We start from the raw sequence: 19803 nt of genomic DNA, 5'->3' as shown, positions 1-19803 counted from the left end.
CCCTCCCCGTGCTTGCAGTGAGGACCAGCAGGCTAACAGTGGGATGTGACAAAATCAAATGAAACCCACTTGTTCTCCCCAGGGACGGAGTCTAGCAGATAGCAGCACAGAACAGCAGTTCAAAATACTTGTTAGGTCAAGTGGGTTTCATAGGCACATTCACAGAGATCGGCATGCTCTGAGTTCAACTTTGTGTTTTCATTTTAAACATATCATCTATAATAATAAGAGCATAATATGCTAATTAGACCGGATAGCCAAACGACCTTCCGGACGTCTTTCTGGACATCCTTCCTGATGACCTTCTGGACAAAGCCAGGGCTGCGGGGGCCACGGCTGTGAGGGCCGAGCCCCTTGCACGAATTTCGTGCATCAGGCCTCTAGCATGATCTGAATTACCCGGATGACTATTTGGTAACGCATGATTGCCAAAAGATTTCAGGACTCACTTCCATGTTTGTATTAAGTGTAGTTGGCAACACAGTACTACTTCCAACTGGCTTGGGTTAATCAGAAAAAAAACGAGATGATCTTAATACTAAAAGATGTGTTACCAAATAAGAACAATGTCCTTATCACTGCAGTAAAAAAAAGATTTCTTAGTGGACTGAACAGAGCAGTATGATGACAGCTGAGTCACCTCGCGGTAGCCAGCTGCGTGTTTTTGTCATATTCAAAAGAACCTACTGGACATATACCATATTTACACTGACAGTGGAAATCTGACTTCAGCAAAATACCATTTTTCATACTAAATTAAGATTTTCAGTTAATATTTTATTGGCTTGTTACTTAACTAGTAAATTGGTTTTAATAGTAGTGTAAGTGCTTTTTAAAAAATAACTTCCACTTAAAGATCAACCAATGAACTTGGATGCATACATGCATAACCAATGGACACAGACAATAGGGCGGTGAAGGCCTGGGGTGTGGAAGGTGTGGGCTGGGAAAGGTCAAGGGGGAAAAGGGGACATATGCAATACTTCCAACAATAAAGATTTTTTAAAAAGGAACAACAACAATAATAAAAAATAACTTCCACTTTTCTTTTCTTTTGTAGCATAAGTGCTTTTAAGCATAAGGAACTTTTTAAAATTTAAATAACATTATATATTTAAGCCAACACATGGAATCCAATAGCAGTTTTAAATATACATAAGTGAAGTTTGAAAAACATGGTGTTAGAGGACACATGTAAAACTGTTTGGCCTGTCAATGTATGTGTGAAAGTTGAAATACACTATACAATATCAGTATAACTTCTAATGCCTGCATGTTCCCTTGCTTTGATATATTACAATTTACGTAACCATTCTCTTATATTTTAAGTGGTTTTCTATTTTTTTCGTATTATTACAAATAATACTGTAATAAATAAGGACAAGAACTCTTTTTTAGATGACTTCCTAGAAATAAAATGGAATTTCAAAAACCTGAAACTAAAAAAACATACAACTCCCTGAGCATCCTGAGCATGCCATCATCATCAAAGCAAAACCAGCACGCATGATACCTCTGTTGTCTGTTAACGGTACCTCTAGGACACGTGCGTTCATTGCATCTTAACTCTTTGTTATTACTAATGTACGTATTTTCTTTTCTTGCCAAAGATTAAATTTAATATAGATTTTTAATCATATTGCTTCTCAGCCTTTTGGCTAAGATCAAGTGTGGACTTTTAATCATACATATTTTCTTTGCTTGTCAAATATAAAGATGTTTCCACTGAAAGTGATACCAAGGTATATACTAGTATTTGTAGAGAAGAGCAATTTCCATTTTGTTTATATGTGAAGCTGGATTAAGATTAGACCATTTGGAAGGGAAATCTGCCTCTAACCCTCCTGCCCCACTGAAGGACTTCCTGAAATTTCCTTGAATTTTCCAGGATGCCTACATCCTTTAGTCTGAACACGCAGGAGCTAGTTTATAACCCTGCTTTCCCCTTCTGGGGTTAAGAAACAAGTTACACAAAATACCATTAAGAACACATAATGATGACAACATGTAGAATGACTAAAATTGCTTTATACTTTTCTAGGCAATCATAAATAAATTCTAAAACTGATGAATAAAAAATAGAGCATACTTTTCATGGCATTAAACTATATTTTGCAGTAAAGTTGACCTTTGACCAATGCAGGGTTAGGGGCACAGATCCCGCACAGTTGAAAATGCACAGTTGGGGAGCTTTTGACTCCCCAAAGACCTATGTTGTCCCTTGGCATCTGCAGGGGATTGGTTCCCGAACACCACCCCACCATGGATACCAAAATCCATGGATGCTCGTCACCTATGTAAAATGGCATAGAACAATGCATACCATTGGCCACACCCTTGGATTCTCAACCATGAAACAAAAACACACTGTTTTCTGCCTGGCTGGTATGGCTCAGTGGTTGAGCATGAACCAGGAGCTAGTGGTACAATTCCAGTTGGGCACATGCCCAGGTTGCAGGCTCGATCCCCAATAGGGGGCGTGCAGGAGGCAGCCAATCCATGATTCTCTCTCATCATTTATGCTTCTATCTCTTTCTCCCTCTCCCTTTCTCTCTCTAAAATCAATAAAAGCATATATATATATATAATTTTTTTTTTGAGAATGTTTCAATTGCCAAAAGATACATTTTAGCAGAATAGATCAGGTTAATTTTTCTACCTAAGTCCTGCTCCAGGTACCTACGATATACTGTGTCATTAAATAAGGCAAATTAATTATCATTAAATAAGACAATATTTCCTTACATTTCTCACTAAGGTATCTAAAATATTCTGACAGGGAGTCTTATTATTCGGTAATGCTGTTATTTTTACATGAAAAACTGCCTGAGCTTCTTCTTCAAATGTATGATTAAGACAGGTCTAGGGATTAAATGAAATGAATATTAAAAGTTCATTGCATGTGGTAGCCAGCCTCCAAGATGGTCCGCAATGGTCCCTGCCTCTTGATATTAACACCCTGTAGGGGTTGAAACTCGGGAGCCATCAAGATGCCGGCTTACCACTCTTCTCTCATGGACCCCGACACCAAACTCATTGGAAACATGGCACTGTTGCCCATCAGAAGTCAGTTCAAAGGACCCGCCCCTAGAGAGACAAAAGATACAGATATTGTGGATGAAGCCATCTATTACTTAAAGGCCAATGTCTTCTTCAAAAACTATGAAATTAAGAATGAAGCTGACAGAACCTTGATATACACAACTCTCTACATTTCTGAGTGTCTAAAGAAACTCCAACAGCACAATTCCAAAAGGTAAGTCGAGAAGGAAATGTATACACTGGGAGTCACTAATTTTCTCATTCCAGGAGAGCCTGGTGTTCCACTTAACACAATTTATGCCAAACTTGCAAGCATACAGGAAGATGAGGGCCTATTTGCAGCAGCTGAGGCAAGAGCCTGGACTGAGACTTTGTGAGAAAGGATGATAAACCCAGCAAGTGGCCGACTTGCTTTGTGAGGAGACAATTCATGAACAAGAGTCTTTCAGGACCTGGACAGTAAAGAGAGCTGGGCAGACACGTTTCCACAGCTGTGGGCAGTACTTCACAGCAAGATGTACACAGTTCTTTACCTTTATTTTATAAACCTTTATACAGAAGAGAGAAGAGAACGTATCTTTACTTGAAAAGTTCATTATCAAGAATTTGGGGGGAGGGAGAGAATGAACTGTCAAAGGGTGATTTGAAATTTTCTGCAATATTAAGCTGGTGCTTAAGTAATAATAAAGAAATTTCTAACATTTTGTCAGGAAAAAAACAAATACCCTGTGTAAGAAACTTTCCAATGTACCAGTTAGTCTAGGTGATGAATAGTACAGGGGTGGGTAAAAGTAGTAAGTATGTGGAAGTTTATTCTTGTATTATTATTTATTCTTATATTATACTAGAGGCCCTGTGCACGAAATTCATGCACAGGGCAGGGGGGAGGGTTCCTCAGCCTGGCCTACACCCTCTCGCAATCCAGCACCCCTCGGGGGACATCCCTCTCGCAATCTGGGACCACTGGCTCCTAACCACTCGCTCTCCTGCCTGCCTGACTGATTGCTCCTAACCACTCCCCTGCCTGCCTCATCGCCCCTAACCGCTCGCCTGCCTGCCTCATCGCCCCTAACCCCTCTGCCTGCGTGCCTCATCTCCCCTAACTGCCTCTGCCTCGGCCCCCACCTCCGCGGCTTTGTCCGGAATGACGTCTGGAAGGTCGTTCGGCTGTTTGGTCTAATTAGCATATTATGCTTTTATTATTATAGATATTTTTCCATACGTACAACTGTAACCTACTTTTGCCCACCCCTGTATATGGCAGAGTGATGGCATATCATTTCTGAGATTAGGTTATGAAACGTATCTGGCTTCCACTGTGGCACACTCAATACACACTCGTAGGATCATTCACTCTAAGGAAGCCAGCAGCAAATTGTGAATAGACCTGTGGAGGGGCCATGTGATGAGAAACGAAGGCCTTCTAGGCCAGCAAGGAAGTGAGGCTTCTTATAAACAGCCACAGGAGTGAACTCAGGAGTAAATGGTCCAGGCCAGTCAAACTGTCAGATGACTGCAGCCCCAACCAACTCCTGACTGCAACCTCATCAGAGGCCCAGAACCAGAACCACCCAGCTAAGCCACTCCAGATTCCTGACCCTCAGAAATTGTATAAGATAGCCCTGGCTGGTTTGGCTCAGTGGATAGAGCGTTGGCCTGCGGACTCAGGGGTCCCAGGTTCGATTCTGGCCAAGGGCACGTACCTTGGTTGCAGGCACATCCCCAGTAGGGGGTGTGCAGGAGGCAGCTGATTGATGTTTCTCTCTCATTGATGTGTCTAACTCTCTCTCCCTCTCCCTTCCTCTCTGAAAAAAAATCAATAAAATATATTTTAATAAATAAATAAATAAATAAATAAAATAAAAATCATTGGAAAACATCCCCGGGTAAGAATTAAACAAAAAAAGAGAGACAGTGAGAACAGCAGAAAATGTTTCTTATCACAATTGGAGACAGCTACAAACACATGTAGAAGTTGGTAATTAAAGTGAAGTTAAACATTTGTCTTTCAAATAGTAAATGAATTTAAAGATAACCAAAGAATCCTGGTTAATAAAGAAAAACTCTACCTTTAGAGAATGAAGAATATACCCTAGCCGGTTTTGCTCAGTGGATAGAGCATCGGCCTGCGGAACAAAGGGTCCCGGGTTCGATTCCGGTCAAGGGCACGTATCTTGGTTGGAGGCTGCTCCCCGGCCCAGGCTCTGGTCGGGGATCTTACAGGAGGCAACCAATCGATGTGTTTCTCTCACACTGATATTTCTTTCTCCTTCCCTCTCTCTTCCACTCTCCTTAAAAATCAGTGGAAAAATATCCTCGGTTGAGGATTAACAAGACAAACAAAAAGAATAATGAAGAATGTAGCTAATGAAAATAGAAAAATATAATTTTATAACCCAAATGAAATCACTAATTTTGGCAAAGATTACTAACTGGAGCTACAACCCTTAAGTAAATGGTTAATGGTGAAAAGGAAATTCATCTGGTACCCCAAAACAATGCAAAGATTATTTTCTAGTCTTAAGAGGAAAACAATGGGAGAGATCAGACTGTGATCCCCTAAACTAGCAGTCAATCTCAGCTTCACTCAACCAATGAACGCATAAATAAGTAGAACAACAAATCAGTGTTTCTCTCTCCCTGCCTCTTTCTAAAACCAATAAAAAAATAAAATAAAAGGCAAAGCACACTGCCATAGATTAATATTGAATAGTTATCTGTGGTAGTTAATAGTGATGTATCTGATGCCTCTTCCTTCTTTTCATGAAGCTTATGTCATCAACCAATAGCCAGTAGGGGTCATGCAAGAGGCAGCTGATTGATGTTCCATTCTCGCTCTCCCTCTCCCTTCCTCTATCTCTAAAAATCCATTTTAAAAAAATCTTTAAAGAAACAAAACAACACAGCACAGATTTATTAGGTCACAAATCCAGCAGTTGGCTGGATTCTCTGCTTAGAGGCTCCCTAAGCTAAAATCAAAGCATCAGCTAGGGCTGCAGTTCTCATCCGTATTTATAGTCCTTTTATGAGCTCAATGGTTATTGGGAAAAGTCACTTCCTCCTCACTTCAATCCAGCAACAGAACAGCAAACCCTCCTCATGCTTCCAACTATCTCTGCACTAGCTGGAAAAAGCTCTCCACTTTTAGGGGATCATACCATTAGACCAGCCCCACTGGGTAATCTTCCTACTTAAGGTCAACAGTGCCATATAAAATATGAGGGTCAGGGAGAGAGCATTTTTAGAACTGACTACCACAGACACAGAAAGTTGTAAAACTTATTAAAAACACCTTTCTTACCTGTTAATAATGAACCACGCAACAGTAAGCATTCCTGCTAGCCAGGTTCCACTCATAAGCCAACTTGTAACAAATAAAGCAGTAACATATATTCCTTGCAATCCAAAAACAATACCAATATAGAAATATACTGGCTCAATAATCTCCTAATTGAAAAAAATAGAGAGAGAAGAAGATAACAGAATTACATCAAGTAATTTTGAGGATCCATAAGTATGTGAGATAATAAATATTATAATAAAAAAGAAAAAACACATACGTTGCTACCAGTTGCTTGATATGAAACACTGGCTATAAGTTCTGGATATAGATACATTTGTTGCACTGCATTTATAGTCTTCAGAGATACAGTTTTGTTATTATGTGTCAGTTCGTAAATACCTAAAGACAGAAAAATTTTTCTCTAGGTCATTTATTGTGCTTTTATGATAACTAAACATGTAATTCAGAAGTCATTGAATATTTTAAATTAAGATCAAGAAAAATACAAAAATAATACTGTGTATCATTTTTCCAATTATTTTATTAAGTACAAGGAAGAACAATATCTATATTCTGAGACAAATCTCTACAATCAAAGACTACAATACAGAAGAACCGTGTTTTATTTTATATTTATTTATTTAACCTCTCCTGAGGACATGCTTAGAGAGAAGGGGGAAGAGAGAGAGAGATTGATATGAGAGATAACACCAAGTGGCTGCCTTCTGTACATGCCCCAACTCGGGACCGAACCCAAACCCTGGGTATGTGCCCTGACCAGGAATTGAACCGGCAGCCCTTCGGTCAGAACGATGATGCTCAACCAACTGAGCCACTTTGGCTGGGAAAAAATGTTTTATTTTATAAAAATATTGTTATTAAAAATATAAATGTAGTTATCATACCTCTTTCAAATGAAGGTGCCTTTAACATATCTTTATAATAAGAGTAATAAATGGCACTGTCACCCTGGAATGTGATTTCTCGTTCAAGCTCCTAAAAGAAAATGTGATTATTTAAATACCATTGTCCTAAATTTCAACTGCTATCTTCCTTCTATCTCATCTTCTAAACGAATACTACTTATCTATCCATTTATTCAAAGATATGTTTGAATTTTCCTTTAAGTAGGTCAAAGTTTTGGGTGTTTTCTTTTAATGTTTTTATTGATTTCAGAGAGAGGAAGAGAGGGGGAGTGGGATGGAAACATCAATGGTGAGAATCACTGACTGGCTCCCCCTACAGGGGATCTAGCCAGCAACCTGGGCCTGTTCCCTGACTAGGAATCAAATCATGACCTCTGGGTTCATGGGTCAACGCTCAACCACTGACCCACACTGGTCAGGCTAAAAATATATTTTGATCCTGAAATTTTCAGATTGTTTCTGAAAACTAAAAAGCTGAGTAAACTCCTCATCATTTCACTGCCAAAAGTCCCTGATAAATTAATTGCATGAAGGAAAGCATCCTCATATTTCTATTCTATGGCCTTAAAATATATTACATTAAAATTTTCAAGGTTGATACTGTGAGTGTTCTCAAAACAGCTTTTACACCATTTTGTTTCTAATGGCTATAAATAAGAAAACACTTGTCATGCTTATCACACGATTTGGGCTCCCTGGAAAAGCAAATTAGTTAAATTAATATTAAATACTAAAATACCTCTCATATGCTCAAAAGTCTTTCTTCTTACCTGCCTGTTGGAAAACCAGAATTTCCGCTCATGGTATGCTGACAAATAGAGAGCATACATCATACCGCTAGTAACTGCTGCAAGACAGCCAATGAAAATCTTTGCAAAGCGCTGAAATAATACATCTGAAAAAGCATATTAAAAGTAATTAGATGTAGATGATATTTATATTTATGAACTTCTATTAAAAAAGAAAAAGTAATCAAAAGTTAGTATGTACCCTGGATATGATGTGATAAAAATGGCATTCTAACTCTATGGTCATCCTTCCCAAAACCCATTGCCCCAGTGTAATTCTGAGAAAAACAGCAGACAAATCCCAACAGAGGGGCATCCTACAATATACCTGACCACTATCCCTCTAAACTGCCAAGGTCATCACAAACAAGACCTGTGAAACAGTCACAACGAGAGGAGCCTAAGGAGACATGACAACTAAATGTAATATATCCTGGATGGGATCCTGGAACAGAAAGAGGACATTAGGTAAAAATCAAAAAAATCTGAATAAAATATGGACTTTAGTTTAAAATAATGTTATCAATACTGGTTCATTAATTGTAACAAACGTACCTTACTAATACCCTATATAATAAAGAGCTAATATGCTAATTAGACCAAACAGGCAAACGACCTTCCAGACATCCTTCCGGATGAAGCCGCAGTGACAAGGGCCGAGGCAGAGGTGGTTAGGGGCGATCAGGCAGGCAGGCGAGCAGTTAGGGGCATCAGGCAGGCAGGCGAGTGGTTAGGGGCAATCAGGCAGGCAGAGGGGTTAGGGGTGATCAGGCAGGCAGGCAGAGTGGTTAGGGGCAATCAGGCAGGCAGGAGAGTGGTTAGGGGCAATGAGGCAAGCAAGTAGAGTGTGGTTAGGGGCGATCAGGCAGGCAGGCCAGCAGTTAGGAGATTGCAAGAGGGATGTCCCAGATTGTGAGAGGATGCAGGCTGGGCTGAGGGAACCCCACCCCCACACACACAAATTTCATGCAATGGGCCTCTAGTTAAATAATAATAAGGAAAACTCCATTGTGGGGGGGATGGTAACTTGGGAATTCTATACTGTCTGCTCATTTCTTCTATAAATTGAACATATTTTTAAAAATTAAATTCTATTCATTTAAAAAAGGAATAAGAAGAATGTACTACCATACCAAATATCTAAAGAAAAAATAGGTTCAATCAGAATTACTACTGATATTTTTTCCTTATCCAGGGATCTTATTCTTTATTGAGAAACAATTTACTATAAACTACAGCTATTTAAAATGTATAATTTGTCCAGCCAGCGTGGCTCAGTGGTTGAGCATCAACCTATGAACCAGGAGGTCATGGTTCAATTCCTGGTCAGGGAACATGCCTGGGTTGCAGGCTCGATCCCTGGTGTGGGGCATGCAGGAGACAGTCGATCAATGATTCTCTCTCATCTTTGATGTTTCTATCTTTCTCTCACTCTTTCTTCCTCTTTGAAATCAATAAAAATAAAAATAATAAAATAAATAAAAATTAAATAAAATAGCCCAAGCTGGTTTGGCTCAGTGAATAAAGTGATGGCCTGTGGACTGAAGGGTCCTGGGTTCGATTCCGGTGAAGGGCAAGTATCTCAGTTGCAAGCTCCTTCCTGGCCTGGGGCCCTGGTCAGGGCTCATGCAGGAGACAACCAATCAATGTGTTTCTATCACATCAATATTTCTCTCTGTCTTTCCCTCTCTCTAAAAATCAATGGGGAAAAAAAATAAATAAAAATAAAAAATATATAAATATATATATATATACACACACAAAAATAAAATAAAATGTACAATTCAATGATTTTTGATGATTATGTATTTAAAACTTCATATACAACTGTTATGTATATGTAACAACTTCTTGATGAAATAACATAAGACATATTTGGATTTCCTACACACAGGATGATTTAGTCCTGCTATAGCTGTTAAGATAAATATAAGCATGGGCCTAAGGGCCCAAAGCCTAGTGTTCTGCTACTGAATGACTGGAAGTTTATAAAAATCAACTTATTGATTTATTTGTTTAGAGAAACTAAAATCATAGCTATTTTCAATATATTATTTCATAAATGTTATTTTACAAAGTATATTAGAGATATTAAAGCCTAGTTAGATATCACTAAATTAATATGAATTATAATCAAAATGCTTGAAAAACCCTACCCAGTAAATCAAATATTAGTATCTGTATAATAAAATTATTTTAACATTACTGTTTCCAATAGTATGTGTAAAGCATCTGGCCTGGCAGATAGTAAGAACTCAGTAAAAACACAATAAGAAAACTTATTTATTGTGGCAGTTTGGCAAAAGTTCTTCAAGGTTTCTAAACGTGGATCTTTTCCTGTGTGTGTGTGTGTGTGTGTGTGTGCGTGTGTGTGTGTGTTTAATTAAGTCTTAGACAATAGCAAGCTAATCCTAATTATCAAGTGTTATTAGAAAAAAATATATTCAACCAAATCTTATACAGACACTCCTGACGTAGTGTTTCTACTTTAAATTTCCGGATTGTAGAATGGTATTTAAGTGTGTTGTAAATGAGTGAGATTTAGAGGTTGTTCTATAGTAAAACCTAAGGGAAGGTGACTGGTACCACCACATCTTAATCACAAAACATGTTCCTACATTTAAAATATTAATATAAAATATACTACCTAGTATAACTGTATTTTTGTAGTAGCACAAAAACTCCAAATCTATCTAACTTACGTTTTGGAGCTCTTTCAGGAACTGGAGTGTCATGGATTTTCTCTTCTTTGGCAGATTCTTTATTTTCTGAAGATTCTGGCTTTTTTCTTTGGCGCAGTTCTATAGCTGATCCTTAAAATATTTGAAAAGTCATTGCAATGTGTATCAACTTATTCTGTCTGTATCCCAAATGATTAACTTTTATTATACTAAGGTAAAAGTCACACAAAGACCTATTAGTACCAAAGATAACTTTTTTCATAATTATTTTAGCACTCATCACAAAACTGTTTTTCCTCCAAACAAAAAAGACAATATCGGTTCCACCTTCAACAAGTGCCTTCAGAGTACTATTGATAAACTAATGAGCTCTTCTCCGGAGAGGAAGGTATTTTCACAATATCCCAAAATAAGTAAATTATTTTTCATGATTGGGAAACCAACTGTTATGTAATAAATTAGCTTATTATTCTAGTTACCTATTAGTTACATGCATAATTCAAGGATTAATAATTTTTAATCAAAATATAATAAAATACATTGACCATAAAACTATACCTCACTTTTATTTTTTATGTATTTTTACTGATTTCAGAGAGGGCGAGGGAAAGAGAGAAATAGAAACATCAATGATGAGAGAGAGTCACTGATCGGCTGTCTCCTGCACACCCCACACTGGGAATTGAGCCCACAACCCAGGCATGTGCCCTGACCGGGAATCGAACCGTGATCTCCTGGCCGACCTGATAGGTCAACGCTCAACCACTGAGCCTTGCCAGTCGGGCATCTCATTTTTTACTTTTTATTGATTGATTTCTACAGCAAGAAATGTGTAATTGTTGTTCCACTTATGTTTTCATCGGTTGCTTTTTTGTATGTACCCTGACCGGGAAACAAATCCACAACCTTGGCACATCAGGACAATGCTCTAACCAACTGAGCCACCAGACCAGGGTTATACTTCTTTTAAAAATATATATATACTTTATTGATTTTTTACAGAGAGGGAGAGGGAGAGTTAGAAACATCGATGAGAGAGAAACATCGATCAGCTGCCTCCTGCACACCCCCTACTGGGGATGTGCCCGCAACCAATGTACATGCCCTTGACCGGAACCCGAACCTGGGACCCTTGAATCCACAGGCCGATGCTCTATCCACTGAGCCAAACCAGTTAGGGCTATACTTCATTTTTTAAATAATCCTAAAAGTTCTGCAGACTTTCACAATGCTGTGGTGTCATTATCATTCAAGTCTTATAGACTTAGGTATTAGAAAATAGCTGAACCTATAAATATCCCTGGATTTGGGCAATCTCAGAAAATTCCCCATTAGATTATCTACCCTTTATATATCCCACCCAAAAAAAGACATAATGCAGAAAAGTTCCTTCAAACCAGTAAACTAAATCCCAAATTAAAAAGGAATTTACTGTATTCAATGTAAATACTTTTCCTCGTTATGACTAATTATCTTTTGGGGTAAGCTTTGCCCTTATGAAGTTAGTGTCCTGTCAAGTTTTTAAGGTGGTTTAAGAATTTGTCTCCTCCTTATATTTTTCTTTTCTTTAAAGCTTGTTTGGAGGTTCTAGCAGGGGAGCGCAGCTACTCGTATACCCTTGACCGAAGACCGGTCCTCTCCTCTGGGGGGAAGGTCGTCCTCTTCGACCCAGAGCAGCTTCGGGAGGGACGCACATGGATAGGTGAGGGAGGAGGGGGACACCCGCCTAGCCAGCCAGATCAGCCGAATCAACCCTGGCGATCAATGGGGTGACAGATGTCGCAGCCAGATCGCCCTCACATCCTTTTCTTTTCTTTTTGTGATGACTTTAGACTATGAAATATAAGCCTAAAGAGAGGAATCAAAAAAGGAGAAATTAGCCCTAACCAGTTTGGCTCAGTGGATAGAGCGTCGGCCTGCGGACTCAAGGGTCCCAGGTTCAATTCCAGTCAACGGCATGTACCTTGGTTGTGGGCACATTCCCAGTGGGGAGTGTGTAGGATGCAGCTGATCAATGATTCCCTCTCATCATTGATGTTTCTATCTATCTCTCCCTCTTCCTTCCTCTGTAAAAAATCAACAATATATATATTTTTTTTTAAAAGGAGAAATGGCCCTAGCCAGTTTGGCTCAGTGGATAGAGCGTCAGCCTGCGGACTCAAGGGTCCCAGGTTCGATTCTGGCCAAGGGCACATGCTCGGGTTGCTGGCTCGATCCCCAGTAGGGGCATGCAGGAGGCAGCTGATCAATGATTCCCTCTCATTATTGATGTTTCTATCTATCTCTCCCTCTTCCTTCCTCTCTGAATTCAATAAAGAAATATATTTTTTTAAAAAAGGAAAAATGAATCAACTACTGTTGCTGATTAGATGGATTATTCTCTAACTTTACTGTAGAAAATGAATAAAGTAAATTTTACTTTTTTTCTTCATGATGCTCTTTTAATTTTCCCCTTCTATGAGTTAAAGCAAAAATTAGAAGTGGTCAACAAGAATAAAGTTTTATGTAAAGCCAATAAAGTCTTCAGATGCAAGTTATTATTTTAAATTTTATTTTAAAAGCATACAAGAAAAAAAAAAAGAATAAACTTACACAAAAATACAAAAAAATAAAATAAATAAAAGCATACAAGGAAAAAAAGCACAAAAAAGTTTACTTGGTAGCTATACATGCATATTAAACACATTAATAGTTTTAGATTTTTAAAAAATTTAATTGGATAATTTCTGAAATCAAATTAACAAATATATTGAGGTAGTTAAGAAATGTGTGTGACCAATGGGTGTTTGTGACCAAGGTAGGTGTTTTTTTAGACAGTGTCTAAAAGCACACATTTAAGATAAAGATAAAATTGGGGAGTGTTCACATAAAAAAGTCTTCTTCACAAAAAGCTACAATTTTCCTTTTTTTTAAATTCTTTATAAATCACTTTACAGGGACTTTAATAAAGTGTTCTCTGTGTACATAAATGGATTTTTATTTATAAAAGTACAACTTATACAAAAATTTTGCAGTTTCCAAAGTAACTTATGAAGCATACAAATCTTAACAGTCATCTCTCAAGAATCTATATGAGTAATGATAAAGACCATACAAATCAATATCCTGATATATAAAAAGCCAGGGGCAGTCACAACCGAAACAACCAGACAGACGACCGAACAGCAGGCTGCATGGGGCGACCAGGCTGGCAGGGGAGTTAGTGAGGGACGACCAAATGACTGAACAGCAGGCTGCCTGGGGCAACCAGGTCGGCAGAGGGGGCAGTTGGGGGCGACCAGGCCAGCAGAGGGGCAGTTGGGGGCAACCAGGCCGGCAGGGGGGGCAGTGAGGAGCAACCAGGCTGGCGGGGGGTTGGGGGGGCAGTTAGGGGTGACCAGACCAGCAGAGGGGGGCAGTTGGGGGCCACCAGGCTGGCAGGCAGAGGCAATTAGGGGTGATCAGGCTGGCAGGGGGGAGCAGTTAGGTGTGATCAGGCAGGCAGGCAGGCAGGCAGGGAGGTGAGCAGTTAGAAGCCAGCAGGCCCGGATTGTGAGAGGGATATCCAACTGCAGTTGGACATCCCCCAAGGGGTCCTGGATTGGAGAGGGTGCAGGCTGGGCTGAGGGGACCCACCCTGTGCACAAATTTTATGCACCGGGCCTCTAGTACTACATCTATAATGCTTTATTTTCTTAATTCTAAAGTGCCATTCATTTAAAGGTATTATTTAATAAGTTTTTCAAGGGGGGAAACCATTAGCATATTAAACATATGCACTGATTTTAGAACATGACAATTACAGTGGCATTAAATTGTGGGAATAAAAAAAATACAACTTGGAAAATACAGTATTCATTTTAGCCAATCTCTTCAACCTTGTCTTTAAAACTAATTTTCTGTCACCATTTAACAAATCATATTAGATGCAAATTTCACCTTGTTTTCTCTATATTGATCTCCTAACTTAATAATTGATAAACAAAGCCAAGAATCTCTCAGTGGTTAAGTAATAAAGGCCAAAGCAGTGGACAAACTAGATTATTAATTCTGATATAAAAGCTCTAGGATAGAATTCAGGTTTCCTTTCACTATTTTACATATTTAGCACTGCGAAGAAAAAAAAAAAAGAAAATAACATAGCCACAAAAATAACCTGCTATTTCTGGTCCAGTGATCTTTACATGAAATAGTAGGACTACAAAGAGGCCTGCAAATGTCCATCCAGAATATAGCAATTTCCACGTGAAGTGTTAATACTGCTCTACTCAAGGTTGTCACTTCTTTCTTTGCTCTAACATTTCGTTCAGGAAGCATAAGCACCCTGACCCCTAGCAGCAAAGAAGACACCTTTTGGAAGATGAGGTTCCTAAATAGAATTTATTTAGAGAAAAAGTGGGACAACAAAGAGGATCCAAGTGAATAAGCAAAAAAAAAAAAAAAAAAAAAAAAAAAAAGATATAGAGCACGTGGGGATACAAGTAAACTTAGTTTAATTTTAACACAAGTGAATACAAAATAACATGTGTTTTGGGAGAAAAAAGTATTGAGTCCTAAGTAAATGTAAAACACTCAGAATGCCTGGCACACAGACATGCTTGCTATAAATATCATTACTAGCATTACTATAATAAATAAGAATTTAATTATTCACTGTTGACCATTATATCCCAGCACCTACCACAGTAGGGATCCAATTATTTATGTAACTTAAAAATGTGTTGCCCTGGCTGGTTTGGCTTGGTGGATGGAGCGTCAGCTTGCGGACTGAAGGGTCCTGAGTTCGATTTCGGTCAGGGGAACATGCCTGGGTTGCGGGCTTGATCCCCAGTGGGGGACATGCAGGAGGCAGCTGATTGGTGGTTCTCTCTCATCACTGATGTCTCTTTCTCTCTCCCTCTCCCGTCCTCTCTGAAATCAATAAAAATACATTTAAAAAGAGAAGCAACCCTTTAAAAAAATGTGTTGAGTGAAACTGTATTTTAAATAAACTGCATCAATTATGTTTCACATATAAGATGTATTGCTTTGAAATATCTGTAATTCTACAACCAAAAATCATTTTTCACTTTATATCACCTAAGTAAATTTTACAAAATGGTATGTTTTTTTGTTTGTTTTTTTTTTCAGAGAGGAAGGGAGAGGGAGAGAGAGATAGAAACATCAATGATTACAGAGAATCATCAATCAGCTGCCTTCTGCATGCCCCCAACTGGGGATCTAGCCCACAACCTGGGCATGTGCCTTGACACAGAATCAAACCATGACCTCCTGGTTCATAGGTCCATCCCCAACCATTGAGCCACACCAGCAGGGCGGTATGGTCTTTTTAATTGTGTAACTATAATGTCATTTTATGTGATGCATAATATTAAAGACTTTTAGTACCCAGTATTAGCTTTTTTAATTTATCTTTATTGTTGAAAGTATTAACAGACTCCCCCCTTCTCCCTCCATTGACCCTTTCCCTCCCACCCTTCCCCCTAGTATTAACTCAGCGATTTTCAACCCTTTTCACCTCATGCCACACATACACTAATTACTAAAATTCTGTGGCACACACACAAATATATTTTTTTGCTGATCTGACAAAAAAATAGGTATAATTTTGATTCATTCACACCAGACAGCTAGCTATTGTTGTGTTGGCTGTTGTCATTCTTTTTCCTTGACAATCTAAGGGAAAAAGCGGTCAGTGCTGCTGACTAAAAAAAGTCAGTGATTGCATGTTTTAAAAATTCTTGCAGCACACCGGGTGAAAACTGCTGCTTTAACTTGAGCAGGAACGTGCTCAAGGAAACTTATAAACTAAACTAGCTCATCAACCTACCCCCACAGCTTTTACAATTAGTCAGAAAAGGAAAAGAGAAAAAAAAAATCAAGACAAGTTTTAAATATACTGCAGCCAAAGATAAAAAACCAAGGCAACAAATGAAATTAGATTCTTCCTCACCAACCACAAATAGTATTGCTTTTGAAGCTGTTTTTAGGTCGAGTGTCTTGTCTTACATTTAGATCAGTTTTAACACTCTGGAACCTCAAGGAAGAGAAGGCAACGAAGAAAGCCAGTGTGAGCACAGGGACCAGACAGCAAGACACAGGACAGCAGACACGTCTTACAATTCATGTTTTAAAACTCGCTTTCCACTGAATTCTTGAAGCGCTCTCCTTGCACTTCTTGGGTCAGTAAGACTTAACTCTAAATAGATCACAATACCAACTCCAGCCAATAGGGTGAAAAAGGTCATGTTTTCCACCAAAATCAAAACCGCTCAGTCAAGTGATGCCATCCTACTGTATACCTGTTCCTGAAGCTAGTATGGCATCGTGAAGTTATGATGGCATGCATGTTTCCGATAATAGCCATCACTCGCTAAGTGCCTCCCAGCTCCCCATTTTTCTCATACCTGTCCTTTTCTACGACTCAATACTGCAGAGAGAATTCACCTATTGGCATTCACCCCGCGGGGTCCTGGGGTGCTGTCTCCACCCCACCCACTTCCATCCTCACGGCTCTCCTGGCCTCCTAATCCCCAACGACTTCTAGTCCTTCCGACATTAACCATCTCCTCCCACTCTTCAATGTGAACTTGGCCTTCTTCAGTTTCCGCTGGTTCATCTCCTCCCAGACCCCCGTCTCTTTTTGGGGGCCCTGGGCGGAGGCCCCTCTCCCCCTCCACCGCCTCTCACCTGCGCACGCAGCACAGCTCGGAGCGCACCTGGTTAAAGAACTATGGCTTTCAAACAGCCACTGAGTGCCTACCTACACCTTTTTTTTATTTTTATTTTTATTTTTAGCAACACCAGCCAGGGCATGGCTGTGCTATTTTTTTTAACGCCATTATCTTTTTTTATTTTTAATATATTTTTATTGATTTCCAAAAGGGAGAGAGAAACATCAATGATGACAATCATTGACTGACTGCCAATTGCCGCCCCCCACTGGGGATGGAGCCCGCAACCTGGGCATGTGCCCTGACTGGGAATCTAACCGTGACCTCCTGGTTCATGGGTGGACGCTCCTAAGCTTCTAAAAAAACAAGCCATTTAGCCGAAACCGGTTTGGTTCCGTTCGGTGGATAGAGCGTCGGCCTGCGGACTGAAGGGTCCCAGGATCCATTCCGGTCAAGGGCATGTACCTTGGTTGCGGGCACATCCCCAGTAGGGGGATGTGCAGGAGGCAGCTGATCGATGTTTCTCTCTCATCTCTGTTTCTAGCTCTCTGTCCCTCTCCCTTCCTCTCTGTAAAAAATCAATAAAATATATTTTAAAATAAATAAATAAAATACTTTAATTTTAAAAACGTATTTAAAAAAGTAAAATAAGCCGAAACCGGTTTGGCTCAGTGGATAGAGCGTCAGTCTGCGGACTGAAGGGTCCCAGGTTCGATTCCGGTCAAGGGCATGTACATTGGTTGCGGGAACATCCCCGGTGGGGGGTGTGCAGGAGGCAGCTGGTTGATGTTTCTAGCTCTCTATCCCTCTCCCTTCCTCTCTGTGAAAAAAATCAATAAAAATATATTTTTAAAAAATAAAAATAAATAAAATAAAACAAACCATTTAAAGATATTATTTACTAAGACCCAAGGACTATCTGCTCACAGCCCGCCTTCGCAGCCACTCCCCCCACCGCTTCTGCTTTTCCTACTCGATTCCCAACTTTGAGCGCCCCCTCTGCTCCCCACCTCGGCCCACGAAACTTCGGGCCGTTCGCTCCGCTCCCTCGGAATCCGCCCCCGCCGCCCGCCGCCCGCCGCCCGGCCTCGGGCTCCTCGCGCCCCGGCCCCTCTTTCCCGCGACCTGGGGAGACAGTCGGAGCGCCGGACCCCGGGCCGTCACCTTCTTCCTCCGCCATCGCTCCCGCGGAGGCCGGGCACCCCTGCGGCTCCCGCGCGGCGGGGAGTCTCCGCCCTGCGCGCGTCGCCGAACCCCTCCGTCGCGCGAGCCCCGCTCCGCGCCGCCGCGCCCCCACTTCCTGGCCCGCCCCCCTCCGGCGTCTCCGCCAACCGCGTCCCCCGGGCGGCCCGGGAACCAGAGTGCCGGGAGCGGAGAGCGGCGGGCGCGTTAGGCGGGTGCGCCGGGGCCTGCGCCGGCAGGAAGGCGGCTGGGAGCCCGGGCGCCGCCCCCTCCGGGGGGGACGGGGCTGGTGGCCCCGCGGCAGCCCCTCCCCGTCGCCGTCCTGACCGAGAAGGCGGGAGATGGGGCGTGCTTTTCGTGACTTTTGAGTTTCCATTCAGGGAGTCAGAGGGTACTGTCTGGTACACCTTCCAGATCCGGTCCCGGTCCCGCCCCATTTTGCAGAAGGGAAGCTGGGCAGGGGTAGCCCTGGGCCTGACCTGGGACGCCCATCTGCAGGCTCGGGTTTTCGGGGCGCAGAACACCCACCATGGGTGAGAGCTTGGGTGTAGTCGGCCTCTTGACCATGATGACAAGAAAGAAGCTTGTACTTGGAGCTCAGAATGTTTAACCAGCCAAACTTTTTAACCAAGTTTATAAATCAGTAAATCTGCATTTCATGATATTATTTTTAATATATATTTTAATTGATTTCTGAAAGGAAGGGAGAGAGAGAGAGAAACATCAATGATGAGAGAGAATCATTGATCAGCTGCCTCCTGCACGTCCCCTGCTGGGGACCCAGCCTGCAACCCAGGCATGTGCCCTGACCAGGAATGGACCCATGGTCCATAGGTGGATGCTCAACCACTGAGCCACTGGCCAGGCTCGTGATATTTTTGAAAACAATAATACTATCGTCTATGCAGGAGGCAGGCTGCACTTTGAAGGTATTCCACAACAATGGAACAAACTTTTAACTCCTCAAACTGTTTGTCTTCAATTTTATTAGGTACTAGAGGCCTGGTGCACGATGGGGTCCTTGTGCATCCAACATCCCCCCGAGGGATTTAGTAGTGTGCCAATTGGCAGGCGGCCTGGGAGGAGCCCCTCGGCTCATCCCGCCCCTCTCATCCAGGTCAGCTGAGCCGCGCTCCCACTGCGGGAGGCACCGACCACCAGTGGGCAGCTCTTGTGTTGAGTGTCTGCCCCTTGGTGGTCTGTGCACGTCATAGCGACCAGTCCACCGGTGGTTCAATAGTTTGGTGG

General features: G+C 41.1%; 1 protein-coding gene and 1 pseudogene across 1 annotated transcript in view; one reads left to right on the top strand and one right to left on the bottom strand.

Annotated features, from left to right (window-relative positions):
• DPY19L4 (dpy-19 like 4) overlaps positions 1–18622 on the bottom strand; it is a 51147-nt gene extending 32525 nt beyond the window's left edge. Inside the window, exons 1-6 of the mRNA XM_054708395.1 lie at positions 18538–18622; positions 10742–10852; positions 8022–8146; positions 7231–7321; positions 6603–6724; positions 6344–6489 (exon numbers count right to left, since the gene is read on the bottom strand). Coding sequence (XP_054564370.1) covers positions 6344–6489; positions 6603–6724; positions 7231–7321; positions 8022–8146; positions 10742–10852; positions 18538–18553 — 611 coding nt within the window. The 5' untranslated portion in view covers positions 18554–18622. The remainder of the gene's footprint in view (positions 1–6343; positions 6490–6602; positions 6725–7230; positions 7322–8021; positions 8147–10741; positions 10853–18537) is intronic.
• On the top strand, positions 2974–3516 carry LOC103292337 (actin-related protein 2/3 complex subunit 3-like; annotated as a pseudogene).
• Positions 18623–19803: the final 1181 nt, after the last annotated feature.

The sequence above is a fragment of the Eptesicus fuscus genome, chromosome 19 (assembly GCF_027574615.1).
Source record: "Eptesicus fuscus isolate TK198812 chromosome 19, DD_ASM_mEF_20220401, whole genome shotgun sequence".
Taxonomy (NCBI): Eukaryota; Metazoa; Chordata; class Mammalia; order Chiroptera; family Vespertilionidae; genus Eptesicus; species Eptesicus fuscus.
Note: the sequence above shows the minus strand (reverse complement) of the source record. Positions and strands in the feature narration are given on the sequence as shown.